We start from the raw sequence: 21,216 nt of genomic DNA, 5'->3' as shown, positions 1-21,216 counted from the left end.
TCACCTGCAATTTTCCTGTGGTCCATCTTCAATTTCTCAAATAATTTCCCTCACTTTGCCCTCAGACTCCGTCCAGGTCTCATGTTGAGATTCTGCAATTCCGTCCACAACCATGTTCTGCCTTGATTATCCCTCGAGATAACGATGATGTAAAACTCTGATTATCATGGATTCACATACAGAACTGATGTCCTCTCTCAATGACTTTCAGATTGCTGTCATCTTGCCGTTCTCCTGTTTCAACTCGTCGAGCTGACCCTGGGAGAACTGCAAACGGTTCTTCAGGTCTTGGACCTCTCTGGTCAGGTCGTCCATTCTTTTATTAGTAGAATCCACAAGTATTTGGGCAAAACATTTGAAGCTATTTTCTTGTTGTAACGACTGCTTGTAGGTATTTTTTCATTTTAAAAGATCCTTCACGTGTGATAGAGAGACACCACTGGCACTGTCCTCAACGGTACTCCCATCGGCTTTGGTCTTTGTCATGGTAGCTAGCAACGTAGGTTATGCTGTTATTCCTCTCAGTTCAAGACAGGGCAGGTCACAGGGAAGATTGAAAGCAACAAACAGCAGGGATCGAGACAGCCACAAACCCGGGTCAATCAGCGGTCCCAGCCACAATGGCTAACCGTGTCGCGAACTGCATTCAATAACACCCCGCTAACTTGATATGCAGCTAGGCTAGCAGCTAGGCTAGCTGAGACGCCAAATAGCTCCTCAGACCCATCCTTGGTCGGCAGGATCACAGGAAAGAGACAAGCAGTCCCAGCAACTATTCCCTATATATGGTGCACTACTTTAGAGCGTGGCCCTATGGGCACCCTATTCCCTATATATAGTGCACTACTTTAGACCGCGACCCTATGGCACCCTATTCCCTATATATAGTGCACTACTTTAGACCGTGGCCCTATGGGCCCTGTATATGGAATAAAAGGCTGCAAAAAATAATTATAATGTAAAAAACAAACACAAAGCCAGATGAGAGAGAGATGTGAAAATGAAGGAAGCAGAGATGCAGGAAGGAAAAGCAGAAAGTCAAATCAGATATGAACAGTAAGAAATGGGCGGCGGGGATGTCCTTAGCCCCTGGCGGAGGGGATGTCCTTAGCCCCTGGCGGAGGGGATGTCCTTAGCCCCTGGAGGAAGGGATGTCCTTAGCCCCTGGCGGAGGGGATGTCCTTAGCCCCTGGAGGAAGGGATGTCCTTAGCCCCTGGCGGAGGGGATGTCCTTAGCCCCTGGAGGAAGGGATGTCCTTAGCCCCTGGCGGAGGGGATGTCCTTAGCCCCTGGCGGAGGGGAGGGGATGCCCTTAGCCCCTGGAGGAAGGGATGTCCTTAGTCCCTGGCGGAGGGGATGTCCTTAGCCCCTGGAGGAAGGGATGTCCTTAGTCCCTGGCGGAGGGGATGTCCTTAGCCCCTGGCGGAGGGGATGTCCTTAGCCCCTGGAGGAAGGGATGTCCTTAGCCCCTGGAGGAAGGGATGTCCTTAGCCCCTGGAGGAAGGGATGTCCTTAGCCCCTGGAGGAAGGGATGCCCTTAGCCCCTGGAGGAAGGGATGTCCTTAGCCCCTGGCGGAGGGGATGCCCTTAGCCCCTGGCGGAGGGGATGCCCTTAGCCCCTGGCGGAGGGGATGTCCTTAGCCCCTGGCGGAGGGGAGGGGAGGGGATGCCCTTAGCCCCTGGTGGAGGGGATGTCCTTAGCCCCTGGCGGAGGGGATGTCCTTAGCCCCTGGCGGAAGGGATGTCCTTAGCCCCTGGCGGAAGGGATGTCCTTAGCCCCTGGCGGAGGGGAGGGGAGGGGATGCCCTTAGCCCCTGGTGGAGGGGATGTCCTTAGCCCCTGGTGGAGGGGATGTCCTTAGTCCCTGGCGGAAGGGATGTCCTTAGCCCCTGGCGGAGGGGATGTCCTTAGCCCCTGGCGGAGGGGATGCCCTTAGCCCCTGGCGGTTCACACTGCTGGTCACACTGCTGTTGACACTGCTGTTGACACTGCTGTTGACACTGCTGTTCACACTGCTGTTGACACTGCTGTTGACACTGCTGTTGACACTGCTGTTGACACTGCTGTTCACACTGCTGTTCACACTGCTGTCTGTTCACACTGCTGAAAATGACACTTTTCTCCTTATTCCATATACGGGCCTATAGGGCCCCGGTCTAAAGTTCCCCGTTCTACTGAAAGCCCATTTCAATCTAGGAAATATCCAGTTTTGTTAGATATTAAGCCACAACATGCGCTGTCATTCCATCTGCTGTGTAACCGAATACCAGGCCATAGTTTAGTATATACCATTGTATGTCTACGGGGCTCTGGTCAACAGTGGTGCACTATGTAGGGAATAGGGTGCCACTTGGAAGGCACCATGTGTTCTACTCTGTCTTAGTACTGTTAAGGATACTGACTTTTATTATTAATGTGAACCACAAGCGTCTCAGACAGTCCTTCTCCCTGAATCACACCATCATACTCATCCTTCTACTAAACTACAGAACTACCTTCATAATGCCATCATGTCTGTTTTGATGTTGTCTGTCTGTTAGGCCTACTGTATGTTAGTTAGCCTACTGTATGTTAGTTAGCCTACTGTATGTTAGGCCTACTGTATGTTAGTTAGCCTACTGTATGTTAGTTAGCCTACTGTATGTTAGTTAGCCTACTGTATGTTAGTTAGCCTACTGTATGTTAGTTAGCCTACTGTATGTTAGTTAGCCTACTGTATGTTAGTTAGCCTACTGTATGTTAGTTAGCCTACTGTATGTTAGTTAGCCTACTTCATCTTGCTTTTTATATATGTTTTGTATTTTGACATTTCCGTTTCCTCTCCCCGTCCTCTCTCTCCGCTCTGGGCTGGCAGTGCACATAATGCCCTAAGCATTTGACTCTCATCACTTTCCCCCCCCGATCAATTAAGTTCTTTGGTTTTGTTCCCGGTTCTGCTGTTCTGCTTTGCCTTGTCCCATTGGCTGGTCTGGTCGTCCGTCCAGGTGGGAGGGCTACATTCATTGGCTTGAGCCCGCTGGAGAGAGAGAGGGGGAGGGAGCCGCACCGCTCTACCTGCTGGTCACTTAGAGTGGTGCATGCTGGGAGCTCCCTGCTGCTGGTGTTTCTGTTCCTGCTGTTTCACCTGCTGGATGATCTCACGGATCTTCCTCTGAGCAGACTGGAAGAAACATACTGTATTTTAGGATGGAATCATGTCAAAGTGTTTTGACTTGAACATTACACTGGTCCTGTGTGGCTTAGTTGGTAGAGCATGGCAGCCATAGGAAAATGTATGCACAGACACCTGTAAGTTGCATTGGAAAAAAGGTGTCTGCTAAATGGCATATTATGATATATTATATATGACTAGAGCAGAAAATACATGATATCACCTGACTGGCGAAGAAATGCCCGCTGATCTTTACGAAGACCTCATCGTTCTCGTCTGGCGTTTGGTCTCGTGGCACGATGACCTCCGCACTGGTCAGGTTCTGCAGCTCATTGACCTAGAGAGGACACAGAGATCATGACTGGAAAGACACTGAGCGCATTTCAAAGAGCACCCGGCATGGCGCTGTGACTCCGACTGCATGTACAGTTGTTACTCACGGTTTTGCCTCCTTTGCCGATGACGCGTCCGGCTGCATTCGAGGGAACTTTGATATGTGTCTCTAGCTTCACTTCGTCCTTCGCTGTGAAGAAGTTCTCCTCTTTCAGCTTCCCAAATATCCTGCCCTGTGCCTGGAAGACACAACACAGGAGAAGACATATGGAAACTACAGGCTGGTACAGGTGAGCAGATGTTAAGGGTCTACCAGGCTGCTGACCTGGAATGGAACTGAGTCTGACATGGCTACAGGCCAGTACTGCTGAATGCTGATGGCTGAAGATGTTGACATAGATGTGTGTTTACCTTAAACTGAGCTGCTGGAGGTCCGGTGATCATGACCATCCTCTCAGTGACGCCAGGGTTCTCTGCTGGGGCGATCTTGGGGACAGGGAGAGGTTAGAGGGTCACCACCTCAATCATGCCTCGAAGAAACTCTGAGTCATGCAGTGTTATGGCCCAAGTTGACCACATTGCAATATTCACAGCCAGACCTGAGCCAAAGCTGTTGAGAGAACATGCCTTCCTCTTTAGGATGCCTGGTCCCATTACAGTTAGAGAGGATCTTTAGGATCCCTGGTCTGTTACGGTTAGAGAGGATCTTTAGGATGCTTGGTCTGTTACAGTTAGAGAGGATCTTTAGGATGCCTGGTCTGTTACGGTTAGAGAGGATCTTTAGGATGCTTGGTCTGTTACGGTTAGCGAGGATCGTTAGGATGCCTGGTCTGTTACGGTTAGAGAGGATCTTTAGGATGCCTTGTCCGTACGGTTAGAGAGGATCTTTAGGATGCCTGGTCTGTTACGGTTAGAGAGGATCTTTAGGATGCCTTGTCCGTTACGGTTAGAGAGGATCTTTAGGATGCCTGGTCTGTTACGGTTAGAGGGGATCTTTATGATGCTTGGTCTGTTACGGTTAGAGAGGATCTTTAGGATGCCTGGTCTGTTATGGTTAGAGAGGATCTTTAGGATGCTTGGTCTGTTACGGTTAGAGAGGATCTTTAGGATGCCTGGTCTGTTACGGTTAGAGAGGATCTTTAGGATGCCTGGTCCGTTACGGTTAGAGAGGATCTTTAGGATGCCTGGTCTGTTACGGTTAGAGAGGATCTTTAGGATGCCTGGTCTGTTATGGTTAGAGAGGATCTTTAGGATGCCTGGTCTGTTAGTCAGCTGTCAACAGAGACCGTTTGTAGAGATACAGGAGTCTTAAGATCCTCAGCAGGAGTCCAGAAAGTCCCTGTGACTCAACCAACACTGACCACAGAACAGTGACTCAACCAACCCTTACCACAGAACAGTGACTCAACCAACCCTGACCACAGAACAGTGAGATTCAAGAGTTGGATGATCCAGGGATGCTTTCAAGGCCCTTTACTTTCCTTAGTCGCAGTAACATTTTCTAATGTAAATAGACCCCAAACCCTAACCCCTAACCCTTTCCTTAGTCGCAGTAACATTTTCTAATGTAAATAGACCCCAAACCCTAACCCCTAACCCTTTCCTTAGTCGCAGTAACATTTTCTAATGTAAATAGTTTATGATTTGCTGTAAGAAGAAAATAAATATTTCTATGTTATTAAAAAAGGAGATGTCCTCCTACCTTGATGGAGGCCCCAGCGAAGCGTGCTAGCTGTTTGATGTGCTGCCCCTTCTTCCCGATCAGAGCACCTACCGCCTGGGTTGGGATTAAGAGATACACCACCTCCTGCTCTGGAGACTGCTGAGAGACAACACACAGAACGTGTCTCTCTATCATTTTCACATTTAAAGTTCACCTCTGCTCTTGCTTCTATAATTATACAAAATTAAAACCAAGGTTATTAGATTAAACTGAAAATTAACTAAAAAAAAATAAAAATCATACATTATGTTTAGTTTTTGAACTTCTAAACTGTGGGAAAAAATCCAAATGGGGTTAAGCTTTTTTTCCTAATGGGGTTTTCAAGTTTCAATGTCACATACACAAGCCTTTCTTTCAAACTCGAAACCCAACAATGTAATAATCAATAACAATGTACTACTAGAAAAAACACACAAGAAATATGAAGAACAAAGTAAGTAAGCATCCTATATACAGGGTCAGTTCCAGTACCATATTTATAATGTCAAATCAAATTGTATTTGTCACAAGCGCTGAATACAACTTTCTTACAAGCCCTTAACCAACAATGCAGTTTTAAGAAAACCTCCAAAAAGTAAGCGATGTGGAGACTATATACAGGGAGTACTGGTACAGAGTCAATGTGGAGGCTATATACAGGGAGTACTGTTACAGAGTCAATGTGGAGGCTATATACAGGGAGTACTGGTACAGAGTCAATGTGGAGGCTATATACAGGGAGTACTGGTACAGAGTCAATGTGGAGGCTATATACAGGGAGTACTGGTACAGAGTCAATGTGGAGGCTATATACAGGGAGTACTGGTACAGAGTCAATGTGGAGGCTATATACAGGGAGTACTGGTACAGAGTCAATGTGGAGGCTATATACAGGGAGTACTGGTACAGAGTCAATGTGGAGGCTATATACAGGGAGTACTGGTACAGAGTCAATGTGGAGGCTATATACAGGGTGTTACGGTACAGAGTCAATGTGGAGGCTATATACAGGGGGTACCAGTACAGAGTCAATGTGGAGGCTATATACAGGGGGTACCGGTACAGAGTCAATGTGGAGGCTATATACAGGGTATTACGGTACAGAGTCAATGTGGAGGCTATATACAGGGTGTTACGGTACAGAGTCAATGTGGAGGCTATATACAGGGAGTACTGGTACAGAGTCAATGTGGAGGCTATATACAGGGGGTACCGGTACAGAGTCAATGTGGAGGCTATATACAGGGGGTACCGGTACAGAGTCAATGTGGAGGCTATATACAGGGGGTACCGGTACAGAGTCAATGTGGAGGCTATATACAGGAGGTACCGGTACAGAGTCAATGTGGAGGCTATATACAGGGTGTTACGGTACAGAGTCAATGTGGAGGCTATATACAGGGTGTTACGGTACAGAGTCAATGTGGAGGCTATATACAGGGAGTACTGGTACAGAGTCAATGTGGAGGCTATATACAGGGAGTACTGGTACAGAGTCAATGTGGAGGCTATATACAGGGGGTACCGGTACAGAGTCAATGTGGAGGCTATATACAGGGGGTACCGGTACAGAGTCAATGTGGAGGCTATATACAGGGGGTACCGGTACAGAGTCAATGTGGAGGCTATATACAGGAGGTACCAGTACAGAGTCAATGTGGAGGCTATATACAGGGGGTACCAGTACAGAGTCAATGTGGAGGCTATATACAGGGGGTACCAGTACAGAGTCAATGTGGAGACTATATACAGGGGGTACTGGTACAGAGTCAATGTGGAGGCTATATACAGGGGGTACCGGTACAGAGTCAATGTGGAGGCTATATACAGGGGGTACCGGTACAGAGTCAATGTGGAGGCTATATACAGGGGGTACCAGTACAGAGTCAATGTGGAGGCTATATACAGGGGGTACCAGTACAGAGTCAATGTGGAGGCTATATACAGGGGGTACCAGTACAGAGTCAATGTGGAGGCTATATACAGGGGGTACTGGTACAGAGTCAATGTGGAGGCAATATACAGGGGGTACTGGTACAGAGTCAATGTGGAGGCTATATACAGGGAGTACTGGTACAGAGTCAATGTGGAGGCTATATACAGGGGGTACCGGTACAGAGTGAATGTGGAGGCTATATACAGGGGGTACCGGTACAGAGTCAATGTGGAGGCTATATACAGGGGGTACCGGTACAGAGTCAATGTGGAGGCTATATACAGGGGGTACTGGTACAGAGTCAATGTGGAGGCTATATACAGGGTATTACGGTACAGAGTCAATGTGGAGGCTATATACAGGGGGTACCGGTACAGAGTCAATGTGGAGGCTATATACAGGGGGTACCGGTACAGAGTCAATGTGGAGGCTATATACAGGGGGTACCAGTACAGAGTCAATGTGGAGGCTATATACAGGGGGTACCAGTACAGAGTCAATGTGGAGGCTATATACAGGGGGTACCGGTACAGAGTCAATGTGGAGGCTATATACAGGGGGTACCGGTACAGAGTCAATGTGGAGGCTATATACAGGGGGTACCGGTACAGAGTCAATGTGGAGGCTATATACAGGGGGTACCAGTACAGAGTCAATGTGGAGGCTATATACAGGGGGTACCAGTACAGAGTCAATGTGGAGGCTATATACAGGGGGTACCAGTACAGAGTCAATGTGGAGGCTATATACAGGGGGTACCGGTACAGAGTCAATGTGGAGGCTATATACAGGGGGTACCGGTACAGAGTCAATGTGGAGGCTATATACAGGGGGTACTGGTACAGAGTCAATGTGGAGGCTATATACAGGGTATTACGGTACAGAGTCAATGTGGAGGCTATATACAGGGGGTACCGGTACAGAGTCAATGTGGAGGCTATATACAGGGGGTACCAGTACAGAGTCAATGTGGAGACTATATACAGGGGGTACTGGTACAGAGTCAATGTGGAGGCTATATACAGGGTATTACGGTACAGAGTCAATGTGGAGGCTATATACAGGGTGTTACGGTACAGAGTCAATGTGGAGGCTATATACAGGGAGTACTGGTACAGAGTCAATGTGGAGGCTATATACAGGGGGTACTGGTACAGAGTCAATGTGGAGGCTATATACAGGGGGTACCGGTACAGAGTCAATGTGGAGGCTATATACAGGAGGTACCAGTACAGAGTCAATGTGGAGGCTATATACAGGGGGTACCGGTACAGAGTCAATGTGGAGGCTATATACAGGGGGTACCAGTACTGAGTCAATGTGGAGGCTATATACAGGGGGTACCGGTACAGAGTCAATGTGGAGGCTATATACAGGGGGTACCAGTACTGAGTCAATGTGGAGGCTATATACAGGGGGTACCGGTACAGAGTCAATGTGGAGGCTATATACAGGAGGTACCAGTACAGAGTCAATGTGGAGGCTATATACAGGGGGTACCGGTACAGAGTCAATGTGGAGGCTATATACAGGGGGTACCAGTACTGAGTCAATGTGGAGGCTATATACAGGGGGTACCGGTACAGAGTCAATGTGGAGGCTATATACAGGGGGTACCGGTACAGAGTCAATGTGGAGGCTATATACAGGGGGTACCAGTACTGAGTCAATGTGGAGGCTATATACAGGGGGTACCGGTACAGAGTCAATGTGGAGGCTATATACAGGGGGTACCGGTACAGAGTCAATGTGGAGGCTATATACAGGGGGTACCAGTACTGAGTCAATGTGGAGGCTATATACAGGGGGTACGGTACAAAGTCAATGTGGAGGCTATATACAGGGGGTACCAGTACTGAGTCAATGTGGAGGCTATATACAGGGGGTACCGGTACAGAGTCAATGTGGAGGCTATATACAGGGGGTACCGGTACAGAGTCAATGTGGAGGCTATATACAGGGGGTTGTTACCGAGTCAGTGTGGAGGCTATATACAGGGGGTACCGGTACAGAGTCAATGTGGAGGCTATATACAGGGGGTATCGGTACAGAGTCAATGTGGAGGCTATATACAGGGGTACTGGTACAGAGTCAATGTGGAGGCTATATACAGGGGGTACCGGTACAGAGTCAATGTGGAGGCTATATACAGGGGGTACCGGTACAGAGTCAATGTGGAGGCTATATACAGGGGGCACCGGTACAGAGTCAATGGGGAGGCTATGTGGACACCAAGGAACTTGAAGCTCTCAACCTGCTCCACTACAGCCCCGTCGATGACAATGGGGTCGTGCTCGGTCCTCCTTTTCCTGCAGTCCACAATGATCTCATTTGTCTTGATCACGTTGAGGGAGAGGTTGTTGTCCTGGCACAGGTCTCTGACCTCCTTCCTATAGGCTGTCTCATCGTTGTCGGTGACCAGGGGGTACGGGGGGGGGGGGGGGGGGGGACTGAGCACGTACCCCTGAGGGGCCCCTGTGTTGAGGATCAGCGTGGCGGATGTGGTGTTACCTACCCTAACCATCTGGGGGCCGTCTGTCAGGAAGTCCAGGATCCAGTTTCAGAGGGTGGTGTTCAGACCCAGGGTCCTAAGCTTGGTGACAAGCTTGGAGTGGACAATGGTGTTGAACGCTGAGCTGTAATCAATGAACAGCATTCTTATCTAGGTGGGTGAGGGCAGGGGGGAGAGCAATTGCACCATCTATGGATCTATTGGGGTGGTATGCAAATTGTAGTGGGTCTAGGGTGTCTGGGATGGTGGAGTTCATGTGTGCCATAAGCCAATCTTCTGGGTCGGTGACGGCCCTCATACCCGGCACGATGTTGCCAAAGCGTGCATAAAATGCATTGAGTTCGTCTGGTAGAGAGGCATCATTGACTCTGCGGAGAACATAGCTGGACTTTTACTTATTCCTGTCTTCGGTCGTAGCCTCGGGGTTGTCTTCAATAGCTCTGTGTGCAGTAGCCTTTAGTTTAGCACCAACCTCTGTTAATCCAGGGCTTCTGATTGGTGATGCGGCAAACCCTCACCGTGGGGACAACGTCGCTGATACATTTTGTAATGAAGCCAGTGACGGAGGTGGTTAGTGCGTCGATGTTATTGACGGAGTCTCGAAACAACATATCACAATCAGCGCTACAAAGCAGTCCTGTAGCATAATCTCTGATTCTGGTGACCAATTCTCAACGGAGCGAGTCATGGGTACTTCCTGTTGGGAGTTTCTGCTTGTAAACAGGAAGCAGGAGTACGGAGTCATGATCTGATTTGCCGAATGATGGAAAAGGGAGGGCCTTGTATGCTTGTGTGTTGGTAGAATAACAGTGGTCTAGAACTTTATCTCCCCATGTGTATTAGTGACACGGAATAAAAATTGCCGGCAAACACAAAAGCAGACTCTGGATGAAGGTTTTCTTGCTTGTTTATAGCTTTGTACAGTTTAAGTATCAGCTTGTTATTTTTCTTGTCCTGAAGTGGAATGTCTACAACAGTCACAATAACAGCTGAAAACTCCCTCGGGAGGTAGAAGGGTCGGCATTTGACCATCATGTAATCCAAGATGGGTGAACAATTGGTCGACACTTCCACCGCTCTGGAGTTAGCACACCAGTTGATGTAGAGGCAAACCCCTCCCCCCCTTGATTTCCCTGACTCTACTGTCCTGACCACCCAGTGAATGGAGAAGCCATTGAGTTCGATAGCCATGTCGGTATCTTGTTTCAGAAAAGCAGATATTATTGCAGTTTCAATAGTCCCATTGGTAGCAAATCTGCGATCGGAGGTCCTCCATCTTACTATCTAGTGACTGTATATTAGTCAGTAGAATGGAGGGACGATCAGAGGTCCTCCATCTTATTATCTAGTGACTGTACATTAGCCAGTAGAATGGAGGGACGATCAGAGGTCCATCTTATTATCTAGTGACTGTACATTAGCCAGTAGAATGGAGGGACGATCAGAGGTCCTCCATCTTATTATCTAGTGACTGTACATTAGCCAGTAGAATGGAGGGACGATCAGAGGTCCTCCATCTTATTATCTAGTGACTGTACATTAGCCAGTAGAATGGAGGGATGATCAGAGGTCCATCTTATTATCTAGTGACTGTACATTAGCCAGTAGAATGGAGGGATGATCAGAGGTCCATCTTATTATCTAGTGACTGTACATTAGCCAGTAGAATGGAGGGACGATCAGAGGTCCTCCATCTTATTATCTAGTGACTGTACATTAGCCAGTAGAATGGAGGGACGATCAGAGGTCCATCTTATTATCTAGTGACTGTACATTAGCCAGTAGAATGGAGGGACGATCAGAGGTCCATCTTATTATCTAGTGACTGTACATTAGCCAGTAGAATGGAGGGACGATCAGAGGTCCATCTTGTTATCTAGTGACTGTACATTAGCCAGTAGAATGGAGGGACGATCAGAGGTCCTCCATCTTATTATCTAGTGACTGTACATTAGCCAGTAGAATGGAGGGACGATCAGAGGTCCATCTTATTATCTAGTGACTGTACATTAGCCAGTAGAATGGAGGGACGATCAGAGGTCCTCCAACTTATTATCTAGTGACTGTACATTGGCCAGTAGAATGGAGGGACGATCAGAGGTCCATCTTATTATCTAGTGAATGTACATTAGCCAATAGAATGGAATGAAGAGGTGGCTGACAAAATAGCAAAGTTGGGTCGGAGCCTGCAAAACGGCGGCCATCCAGTACGGCGCTGTTTTATCTTCAAGCTTCTGAATCTGGCGGGTAAATGCTGACAGTAGATGCCAATGTTTCAAATACACCTACAGTAGCTGTGCATCACTAGCTATCAGTAGCTAACAGAGAAGACATCTGAGGGAGAACACAGAGCGTGACACTGAACAGCTTGTTGACCAGTGAACGGGCCAAGCTAGAACAGCTTGTTGACCAGTGAACGGGCCAAGCAACCAGTGAACGGGCCAAGCTAGAACAGCTTGTTGACCAGTGAACGGGCCAAGCTAGAACAGCTTGCTGACCAGTGAACGGGCCAAGCTAGAACAGCTTGCTGACCAGTGAACGGGCCAAGCTAGAACAGCTTGCTGATCAGTGAACGGGCCAAGCTAGAACAGCTTGCTGACCAGTGAACGGGCCAAGCTAGAACAGCTTGTTGACCAGTGAACGGGCCAAGCTAGAACAGCTTGCTGACCAGTGAACGGGCCAAGCTAGAACAGCTTGCTGACCAGTGAACGGGCCAAGCTAGAACAGCTTGTTGACCAGTGAACGGGCCAAGCTAGAACAGCTTGCTGACCAGTGAACGGGCCAAGCTAGAACAGCTTGCTGACCAGTGAACGGGCCAAGCTAGAACAGCTTGTTGACCAGTGAACGGGCCAAGCTAGAACAGCTTGCTGACCAGTGAACGGGCCAAGCTAGAACAGCTTGCTGACCAGTGAACGGGCCAAGCTAGAACAGCTTGTTGACCAGTGAACGGGCCAAGCTAGAACAGCTTGCTGACCAGTGAACGGGCCAAGCTAGAACAGCTTGCTGATCAGTGAACGGGCCAAGCTAGAACAGCTTGCTGACCAGTGAACGGGCCAAGCTAGAACAGCTTGTTGACCAGTGAACGGGCCAAGCTAGAACAGCTTGTTGACCAGTGAACGGGCCAAGCTAGAACAGCTTGCTGACCAGTGAACGGGCCAAGCTAGAACAGCTTGCTGACCAGTGAACGGGCCAAGCTAGAACAGCTTGTTGACCAGTGAACGGACCAAGCTAGAACAGCTTGTTGACCAGTGAACGGGCCAAGCTAGAACAGCTTGTTGACCAGTGAACGGGCCAAGCTAGAACAGCTTGCTGACCAGTGAACGGGCCAAGCTAGAACAGCTTGTTGACCAGTGAACGGGCCAAGCTAGAACAGCTTGTTGACCAGTGAACGGGCCAAGCTAGAACAGCATGCTGACCAGTGAATGGGCCAAGTTAGAACACACCAACCAACTTCCAACTGAAAGCCAGCAGCTGTCTGACGCGATGCCGTGCCTTCTCAAGGCAGACTTGCAGTCAACTACTGTTGCAAAACCGTTGGCACAGGTCCTCCTGAAGTCACTGAATGAGGGCTTCGCATGCATACTGAATCCTCTGGCAGTCAACTTCGATCCAACCCCTACACCAGTATGCCTGATGGATCCAAGTGTCTCTGGCACTTCGCTCAACAGAGATGGAGCCACTAAGGGAAGCAGTCTTTTGTACTTCAGCAAATCAGCAATTCAGCAAATCAGAAAGTACAGCAGTGGAGCAGCAGGTCCCCAGGAAGATGATAGCACAATGAATTCAGCAAGCATCAAATCAAATCAAATCAAATCAAATTTTATTTGTCACATACACATGGTTAGCAGATGTTAATGCGAGTGTAGCGAAATGCTTGAGAAGCATCTCAACCACAGTGCTTCAGAAATATAGCTTCCTCGCATCAAAGATTGTGTCTGAGACCACTGTCTAGCCTGATGGTCAACCTGGCAGGGCATTAAGTGCCTGTGTGAGCTGTGGAAATACCTTGCAGCTGTTTTTATTAACCCTCAGTGATGCAAGTTTTCATATTACTTACACTACATGACCAAAAGTATGTTTGTGGACACCTGCTCGTTGAACATCCCATTCCAAAATCGTGGGCATTAATGTGGAGTTGGACCCCCCCTTTGCTGCTATAACAGCCTCCACTCTTCAGGGAAGGCTTTCCACTAGATGTTGGAACATTGCTGCAGGGACTTGCTTCCATTCAGCCACAAGAGCATTAGTGAGGTCGGGCACTGATGTTGGGCGATTAAGGCTCTTAGTCGGCGTTCCAATTCATCCCAAAGGTGTTCTATGGGGTTGAGGTAGGGGCTCTGTGCAGGCCAGTCAAGATCTTAACAAACCATTTCTGTATGGACCTCGCTTTGTGCACGAGGGAATTGTCATGCTGAAACAGGAAAGGGCCTTCCCAAAACTGTTGCCACACAGTTGGAAGCACAGAATCGTCTAGAATGTCATTGTATGCTGTAGCATTAAGATTTCCCTTCACCGAACCATGAAAAACAGCCATAGACCATTATTCCTCCTCCACCAAACTTTACAGTTGACACTATGCATTCGGGCAAGTAGCGTTCTCCTGGTATCCAGGAACGGGCCAAGCTAGAACAGCTTGCTGACCAGTGAACGGGCCAAGCTAGAACAGCTTGTTGACCAGTGAACGGACCAAGCTAGAACAGCTTGTTGACCAGTGAACGGGCCAAGCTAGAACAGCTTGTTGACCAGTGAACGGGCCAAGCTAGAACAGCTTGCTGACCAGTGAACGGGCCAAGCTAGAACAGCTTGTTGACCAGTGAACGGGCCAAGCTAGAACAGCTTGTTGACCAGTGAACGGGCCAAGCTAGAACAGCATGCTGACCAGTGAATGGGCCAAGTTAGAACACACCAACCAACTTCCAACTGAAAGCCAGCAGCTGTCTGACGCGATGCCGTGCCTTCTCAAGGCAGACTTGCAGTCAACTACTGTTGCAAAACCGTTGGCACAGGTCCTCCTGAAGTCACTGAATGAGGGCTTCGCATGCATACTGAATCCTCTGGCAGTCAACTTCGATCCAACCCCTACACCAGTATGCCTGATGGATCCAAGTGTCTCTGGCACTTCGCTCAACAGAGATGGAGCCACTAAGGGAAGCAGTCTTTTGTACTTCAGCAAATCAGCAATTCAGCAAATCAGAAAGTACAGCAGTGGAGCAGCAGGTCCCCAGGAAGATGATAGCACAATGAATTCAGCAAGCATCAAATCAAATCAAATCAAATTTTATTTGTCACATACACATGGTTAGCAGATGTTAATGCGAGTGTAGCGAAATGCTTGAGAAGCATCTCAACCACAGTGCTTCAGAAATATAGCTTCCTCGCATCAAAGATTGTGTCTGAGACCACTGTCTAGCCTGATGGTCAACCTGGCAGGGCATTAAGTGCCTGTGTGAGCTGTGGAAATACCTTGCAGCTGTTTTTATTAACCCTCAGTGATGCAAGTTTTCATATTACTTACACTACATGACCAAAAGTATGTTTGTGGACACCTGCTCGTTGAACATCCCATTCCAAAATCGTGGGCATTAATGTGGAGTTGGACCCCCCCTTTGCTGCTATAACAGCCTCCACTCTTCAGGGAAGGCTTTCCACTAGATGTTGGAACATTGCTGCAGGGACTTGCTTCCATTCAGCCACAAGAGCATTAGTGAGGTCGGGCACTGATGTTGGGCGATTAAGGCTCTTAGTCGGCGTTCCAATTCATCCCAAAGGTGTTCTATGGGGTTGAGGTAGGGGCTCTGTGCAGGCCAGTCAAGATCTTAACAAACCATTTCTGTATGGACCTCGCTTTGTGCACGAGGGAATTGTCATGCTGAAACAGGAAAGGGCCTTCCCAAAACTGTTGCCACACAGTTGGAAGCACAGAATCGTCTAGAATGTCATTGTATGCTGTAGCATTAAGATTTCCCTTCACCGAACCATGAAAAACAGCCATAGACCATTATTCCTCCTCCACCAAACTTTACAGTTGACACTATGCATTCGGGCAAGTAGCGTTCTCCTGGTATCCAGGAACGGGCCAAGCTAGAACAGCTTGCTGACCAGTGAACGGGCCAAGCTAGAACAGCTTGTTGACCAGTGAACGGGCCAAGCTAGAACAGCTTGTTGACCAGTGAACGGGCCAAGCTAGAACAGCTTGCTGACCAGTGAACGGGCCAAGCTAGAACAGCTTGTTGACCAGTGAACGGGCCAAGCTAGAACAGCTTGTTGACCAGTGAACGGGCCAAGCTAGAACAGCATGCTGACCAGTGAATGGGCCAAGTTAGAACACACCAACCAACTTCCAACTGAAAGCCAGCAGCTGTCTGACGCGATGCCGTGCCTTCTCAAGGCAGACTTGCAGTCAACTACTGTTGCAAAACCGTTGGCACAGGTCCTCCTGAAGTCACTGAATGAGGGCTTCGCATGCATACTGAATCCTCTGGCAGTCAACTTCGATCCAACCCCTACACCAGTATGCCTGATGGATCCAAGTGTCTCTGGCACTTCGCTCAACAGAGATGGAGCCACTAAGGGAAGCAGTCTTTTGTACTTCAGCAAATCAGCAATTCAGCAAATCAGAAAGTACAGCAGTGGAGCAGCAGGTCCCCAGGAAGATGATAGCACAATGAATTCAGCAAGCATCAAATCAAATCAAATCAAATTTTATTTGTCACATACACATGGTTAGCAGATGTTAATGCGAGTGTAGCGAAATGCTTGAGAAGCATCTCAACCACAGTGCTTCAGAAATATAGCTTCCTCGCATCAAAGATTGTGTCTGAGACCACTGTCTAGCCTGATGGTCAACCTGGCAGGGCATTAAGTGCCTGTGTGAGCTGTGGAAATACCTTGCAGCTGTTTTTATTAACCCTCAGTGATGCAAGTTTTCATATTACTTACACTACATGACCAAAAGTATGTTTGTGGACACCTGCTCGTTGAACATCCCATTCCAAAATCGTGGGCATTAATGTGGAGTTGGACCCCCCCTTTGCTGCTATAACAGCCTCCACTCTTCAGGGAAGGCTTTCCACTAGATGTTGGAACATTGCTGCAGGGACTTGCTTCCATTCAGCCACAAGAGCATTAGTGAGGTCGGGCACTGATGTTGGGCGATTAAGGCTCTTAGTCGGCGTTCCAATTCATCCCAAAGGTGTTCTATGGGGTTGAGATAGGGGCTCTGTGCAGGCCAGTCAAGATCTTAACAAACCATTTCTGTATGGACCTCGCTTTGTGCACGAGGGAATTGTCATGCTGAAACAGGAAAGGGCCTTCCCAAAACTGTTGCCACACAGTTGGAAGCACAGAATCGTCTAGAATGTCATTGTATGCTGTAGCATTAAGATTTCCCTTCACCGAACCATGAAAAACAGCCATAGACCATTATTCCTCCTCCACCAAACTTTACAGTTGACACTATGCATTCGGGCAAGTAGCGTTCTCCTGGTATCCGCCAAACCCAGATGTCTGTCGGACTACCAGATGGTGAAGCGTGATTCATCACTCCAAAGAACGCATTTCCACTGCTCCAGAGTCCAATGGTGGCGGGCTTTCCAGCCGACACCATGCGCAATGCTAAGCGATCTAAGTGTGTGTCTGCTCGGACTTGGAAGTTCTTGTGCTAACATTGCTTCCAGAGGCAGTTTGGAACTCGGTTGTCAGTGTTGCAACCGAGGACATAAGATTAAAGGTACTTGATTCTTCTTACATCTGCTACTAAAGTTAAAGCATTGGATTGGTGTAAACATGGGCAAGAGTTTACTTCCTGCCATATTTATTGTACCAGTCTAGGTGCTTATCCTTTAAATCGAAGTCACATTAGGATTTATTTATCGTTTGGAGTTGTATGGAGTCCTCTAGTGGCCAGAAGTCTGTGTTTAGCATGGGCAGAGCCATTGGATACGAGTCATTTTGATTTAGTTAACTGGGCGGGACTTCCAACTTCACTGGCTGGTCCCTCATTCCCTTCTCACAGACACTATCATGACACCGATACAAAGATGTTATGTCTACCCAGCTGGTCCCTCATTCCCGTCTCACAGACATCATCATGACACCGATACAAATATGTTATGTCTACCCAATGGCAGGAAGTGACATCCCCCCAAAAAACTAACTATAAGCCTACAACACATACAGTAAATGGTTCCTAGCCTCCCATAGGCTACTTTCTAAAACTAAACACTAAAACTGATAACTAAATAGAAAGGTTTTTAATAAAACTAGTCAATCCAGTCTGAAAACTAACTGAAACTGAACTTCAAATAGAATGACTATAAAAAATTAAAAAATGACTATAAATAAAAAAAACAAATAAAAACGAATATTCAATCACAAAACAATAATAACCTTGTTGAAACAAAGGCTAATTATCTTGGAGTTGCATGTCACTGTTCAGAAATAAAGTGAGGACCTAAAATGTGTGTGAAATGAGGACTTACTGAGTGCTGGCACTGTATGGCACTGGCTGGTAGAACCCCATACAAACCACCAAGATGTGAAGAGGGACACTGTGGAGACAGACTGGGGTGACATGGGCTGTACAGAGGACACATCTCTTCCCCTCCTTGTATATAAGCACTGTGAGTCATTTATTAAATCACGTACATGCACAGATCTCACTCACACCAATTTACCTGCTTCAAGATTGATTCATTTCTCTGCAAAAATAAAATGATTTCTGCTCCTCCACATTGTATACAGAATTTCATGCCATGGATTGTATTCACGAGGAAGGGCCTGTAGATTAGTGTAGTGTACTAGGAAGGGGCAGTAGTGTGTACTCACTAGGACGGGGCTGTAGTGTGTAGTGTTCTCACTAGGAAGGGGCTGTAGTGTACAGTGTACTCACTAGGAAGGGGCTGTAATGTGTAGTGTTCTCACTAGGAAGGGGCTGTAGTGTAGTAGTGTTCTCACTAGGAAGGGGCTGTAGTGTGTTCTCACTAGGAAGGGGCTGTAGTGTGTAGTGTTCTCACTAGGAAGGGGCTGTAATGTGTAGTGTTCTCACTAGGAAGGGGCTGTAGTGTAGTAGTGTTCTCACTAGAAAGGGGCAATAGTGTACAGTGTACTCACTAGGAAGGGGCTGTAGTGTAATAGTGTTCTCACTAGGAAGGGGCTGTAGTGTGTACTCACTAGGAAGGGGCTGTAGTGTAGTAGTGTTCTCACTAGGAGGGGCTGTAGTGTGTAGTGTTCTCACTAGGAAGGGGCTGTAGTGTAATAGTGTTCTCACTAGGAAGGGGCTGTAGTGTGTAGTGTTCTCACTAGGAAGGGGCTGTAGTGTACAGTGTACTCACTAGGAAGGGGCTGTAGTGTAGTAGTGTACTCACTAGGAAGGGGCAGTATTGTAGTAGTGTTCCCACTAGGAAGGGGCTGTAATGTACAGTGTTCTCACTAGGAAGGGGCTGTAGTGTAGTAGTGTACTCACTAGGAAGGGGCAGTAGTGTAGTAGTGTTCCCACTAGGAAGGGGCTGTAGTGTGTAGTGTTCTCACTAGGAAGGGGCTGTAGTGTGTAGTGTTCTCACTAGGAAGGGGCTGTAATGTACAGTGTTCTCACTAGGAAGGGGCTGTAGTGTAGTAGTGTACTCACTAGGAAGGGGCTGTAGTGTGTAGTGTTCTCACTAGGAAGGGGCTGTAGTGTAGTAGTGTTCTCACTAGGAAGGGGCAGTAGTGTAGTAGTGTTCCCACTAGGAAGGGGCTGTAGTGTGTTCTCACTAGGAAGGGGCTGTAGTGTAATAGTGTTCTCACTAGGAAGGGGCAGTAGTGTAGTAGTGTTCTCACTAGGAAGGGGCTGTAGTGTGTAGTGTTCTCACTAGGAAGGGGCTGTAGTGTAGTAGTGTTCTCACTAGGAAGGGGCTGTAGTGTGTAGTGTTCTCACTAGGAAGGGGCAGTAGTGTGTTCTCACTAGGAAGGGGCTGTAGTGTAATAGTGTTCTCACTAGGAAGGGGCTGTAGTGTAATAGTGTTCTCACTAGGAAGGGGCTGTAGTGTAGTAGTGTACTCACTAGGAAGGGGCTGTAGTGTGTAGTGTTCTCACTAGGAAGGGGCTGTAGTGTGTAGTGTTCTCACTAGGAAGGGGCTGTAGTGTGTAGTGTTCTCACTAGGAAGGGGCTGTAATGTACAGTGTTCTCACTAGGAAGGGGCTGTAGTGTAGTAGTGTACTCACTAGGAAGGGGCTGTAGTGTGTAGTGTTCTCACTAGGAAGGGGCTGTAGTGTGTAGTGTTCTCACTAGGAAGGGGCTGTAGTGTGTTCTCACTAGGAAGGGGCTGTAGTGTAATAGTGTTCTCACTAGGAAGGGGCTGTAGTGTGTAGTGTACTCACTAGGAAGGGGCTGTAGTGTGTAGTGTTCTCACTAGGAAGGGGCTGTAGTGTGTAGTGTTCTCACTAGGAAGGGGCTGTAGTGTAATAGTGTTCTCACTAGGAAGGGGCTGTAGTGTGTAGTGTACTCACTAGGAAGGGGCTGTAGTGTGTAGTGTACTCACTAGGAAGGGTCCGGGGTGTGCTCCTCGTGGGCCTGTTGCTGGCGGTAAAACAGACAAACCAGTGGAGAAGATTCCCAGAGCATTCAGGTTCAGCCCCGGGATAAGGTTGGTTTGTTGCTAGAAGAGATGAACAGAGGCACACAGGAGTGTGTGTGTGTGTGTGTGTGTGTGTGTGTGTGTGTGTGTGTGTGTGTGTGTGTGTGTGTGTGTGTGTGTGTGTGTGTGTGTGTGTGTGTGTGTGTGTGTGTGTGTGACAGATCAATTTTTTATTTAATCTCCCAGAGAGTTAAGCATTTCACTGTACCTGAAATGCTGGAAACTTGAGACCATCTTCATAAAGCCATATTGTGTAGTAACCCTGGTGTGTGGCCAGATGTCCGTCTGACAGCAACACTACACCTTTCTGGTTCACCTGACCAGTCTACTTCATGCTTTAGAAAGCTTGATATCATTTAGCAAACACACTGAGCAGTAATGTTTTATCATTAAAACATCTTTATGTAAATGTCATAGATCTGGCATAAATATGACTGAAGATTATATTTTATGACATCTTAATTACAAAATGCATCTTGTGCCAGGAAATGTATCATTAGAGGTCACTGTGAAACTACTATTATTCTTTAGAATTTAACAAGCATAGATTTGTTTTTGTGTGCCAAATTTGAAAAAAAAAGTGACCAGAGGCCACAAGTAACTTGGTCAAAAATAATGGCACCGATCAGACTATAGGTGGCGCTGCTGTAAGCAGTCTCACTTAAACCCTCATCTCCTTCGCCCTGTTTGACCTATAGACTTTAAACTTTGTATGTAGGTGTTTTTCCTCATGCTGAACTGAATTTGCCTCAAGGACCCATGAGGTCCATCAGGATAGGTTTTCCTCGATCTTTTAAATTTTAGGAAATCTTTAAAAAAATATATTCTCATGAACCTTAAGTCCAAATAACACCAACTTTGGTAAGTAGTCCCTAAGGCTGGTCATGGCTCACATCAACACCATCATCCCAGAAACCCTAAACCCACTCCAATTTGCACACCAACCCAACAAACATATCCACAGATGAC

The 21,216-nt window shown here is 47.6% G+C and overlaps 1 protein-coding gene across 7 annotated transcripts in view; it reads right to left on the bottom strand.

Annotated features, from left to right (window-relative positions):
• Positions 1 to 2,793: 2,793 nt before the first annotated feature.
• The window catches only part of igf2bp2a (insulin like growth factor 2 mRNA binding protein 2a), a 91,260-nt gene continuing 72,837 nt past the window's right edge, over positions 2,794 to 21,216 (bottom strand). For 4 of the 7 annotated variants that reach the window (XM_036975364.2, XM_090230505.1, XM_090230503.1 and 1 more), the window contains 7 exons: positions 20,152 to 20,268; positions 18,115 to 18,183; positions 5,187 to 5,306; positions 3,896 to 3,970; positions 3,592 to 3,723; positions 3,375 to 3,488; positions 2,794 to 3,160 (listed from right to left, as the gene is read on the bottom strand). In XM_036975364.2, coding sequence (XP_036831259.2) covers positions 3,062 to 3,160; positions 3,375 to 3,488; positions 3,592 to 3,723; positions 3,896 to 3,970; positions 5,187 to 5,306; positions 18,115 to 18,183; positions 20,152 to 20,268 — 726 coding nt within the window. In that variant the 3' untranslated portion in view covers positions 2,794 to 3,061. The remainder of the gene's footprint in view (positions 3,161 to 3,374; positions 3,489 to 3,591; positions 3,724 to 3,895; positions 3,971 to 5,186; positions 5,307 to 18,114; positions 18,184 to 20,151; positions 20,269 to 21,216) is intronic. The other 3 variants (XM_036975365.2, XM_090230507.1, XM_090230504.1) reach the window with 1 other exon arrangement.

Source organism: Oncorhynchus mykiss, chromosome 3 (genome assembly GCF_057628025.1).
Source record: "Oncorhynchus mykiss isolate SJ-2025 chromosome 3, ASM5762802v1, whole genome shotgun sequence".
NCBI classification, from domain to species: domain Eukaryota; kingdom Metazoa; phylum Chordata; class Actinopteri; order Salmoniformes; family Salmonidae; genus Oncorhynchus; species Oncorhynchus mykiss.
This window is presented reverse-complemented; position numbering and strand designations above follow the sequence as displayed.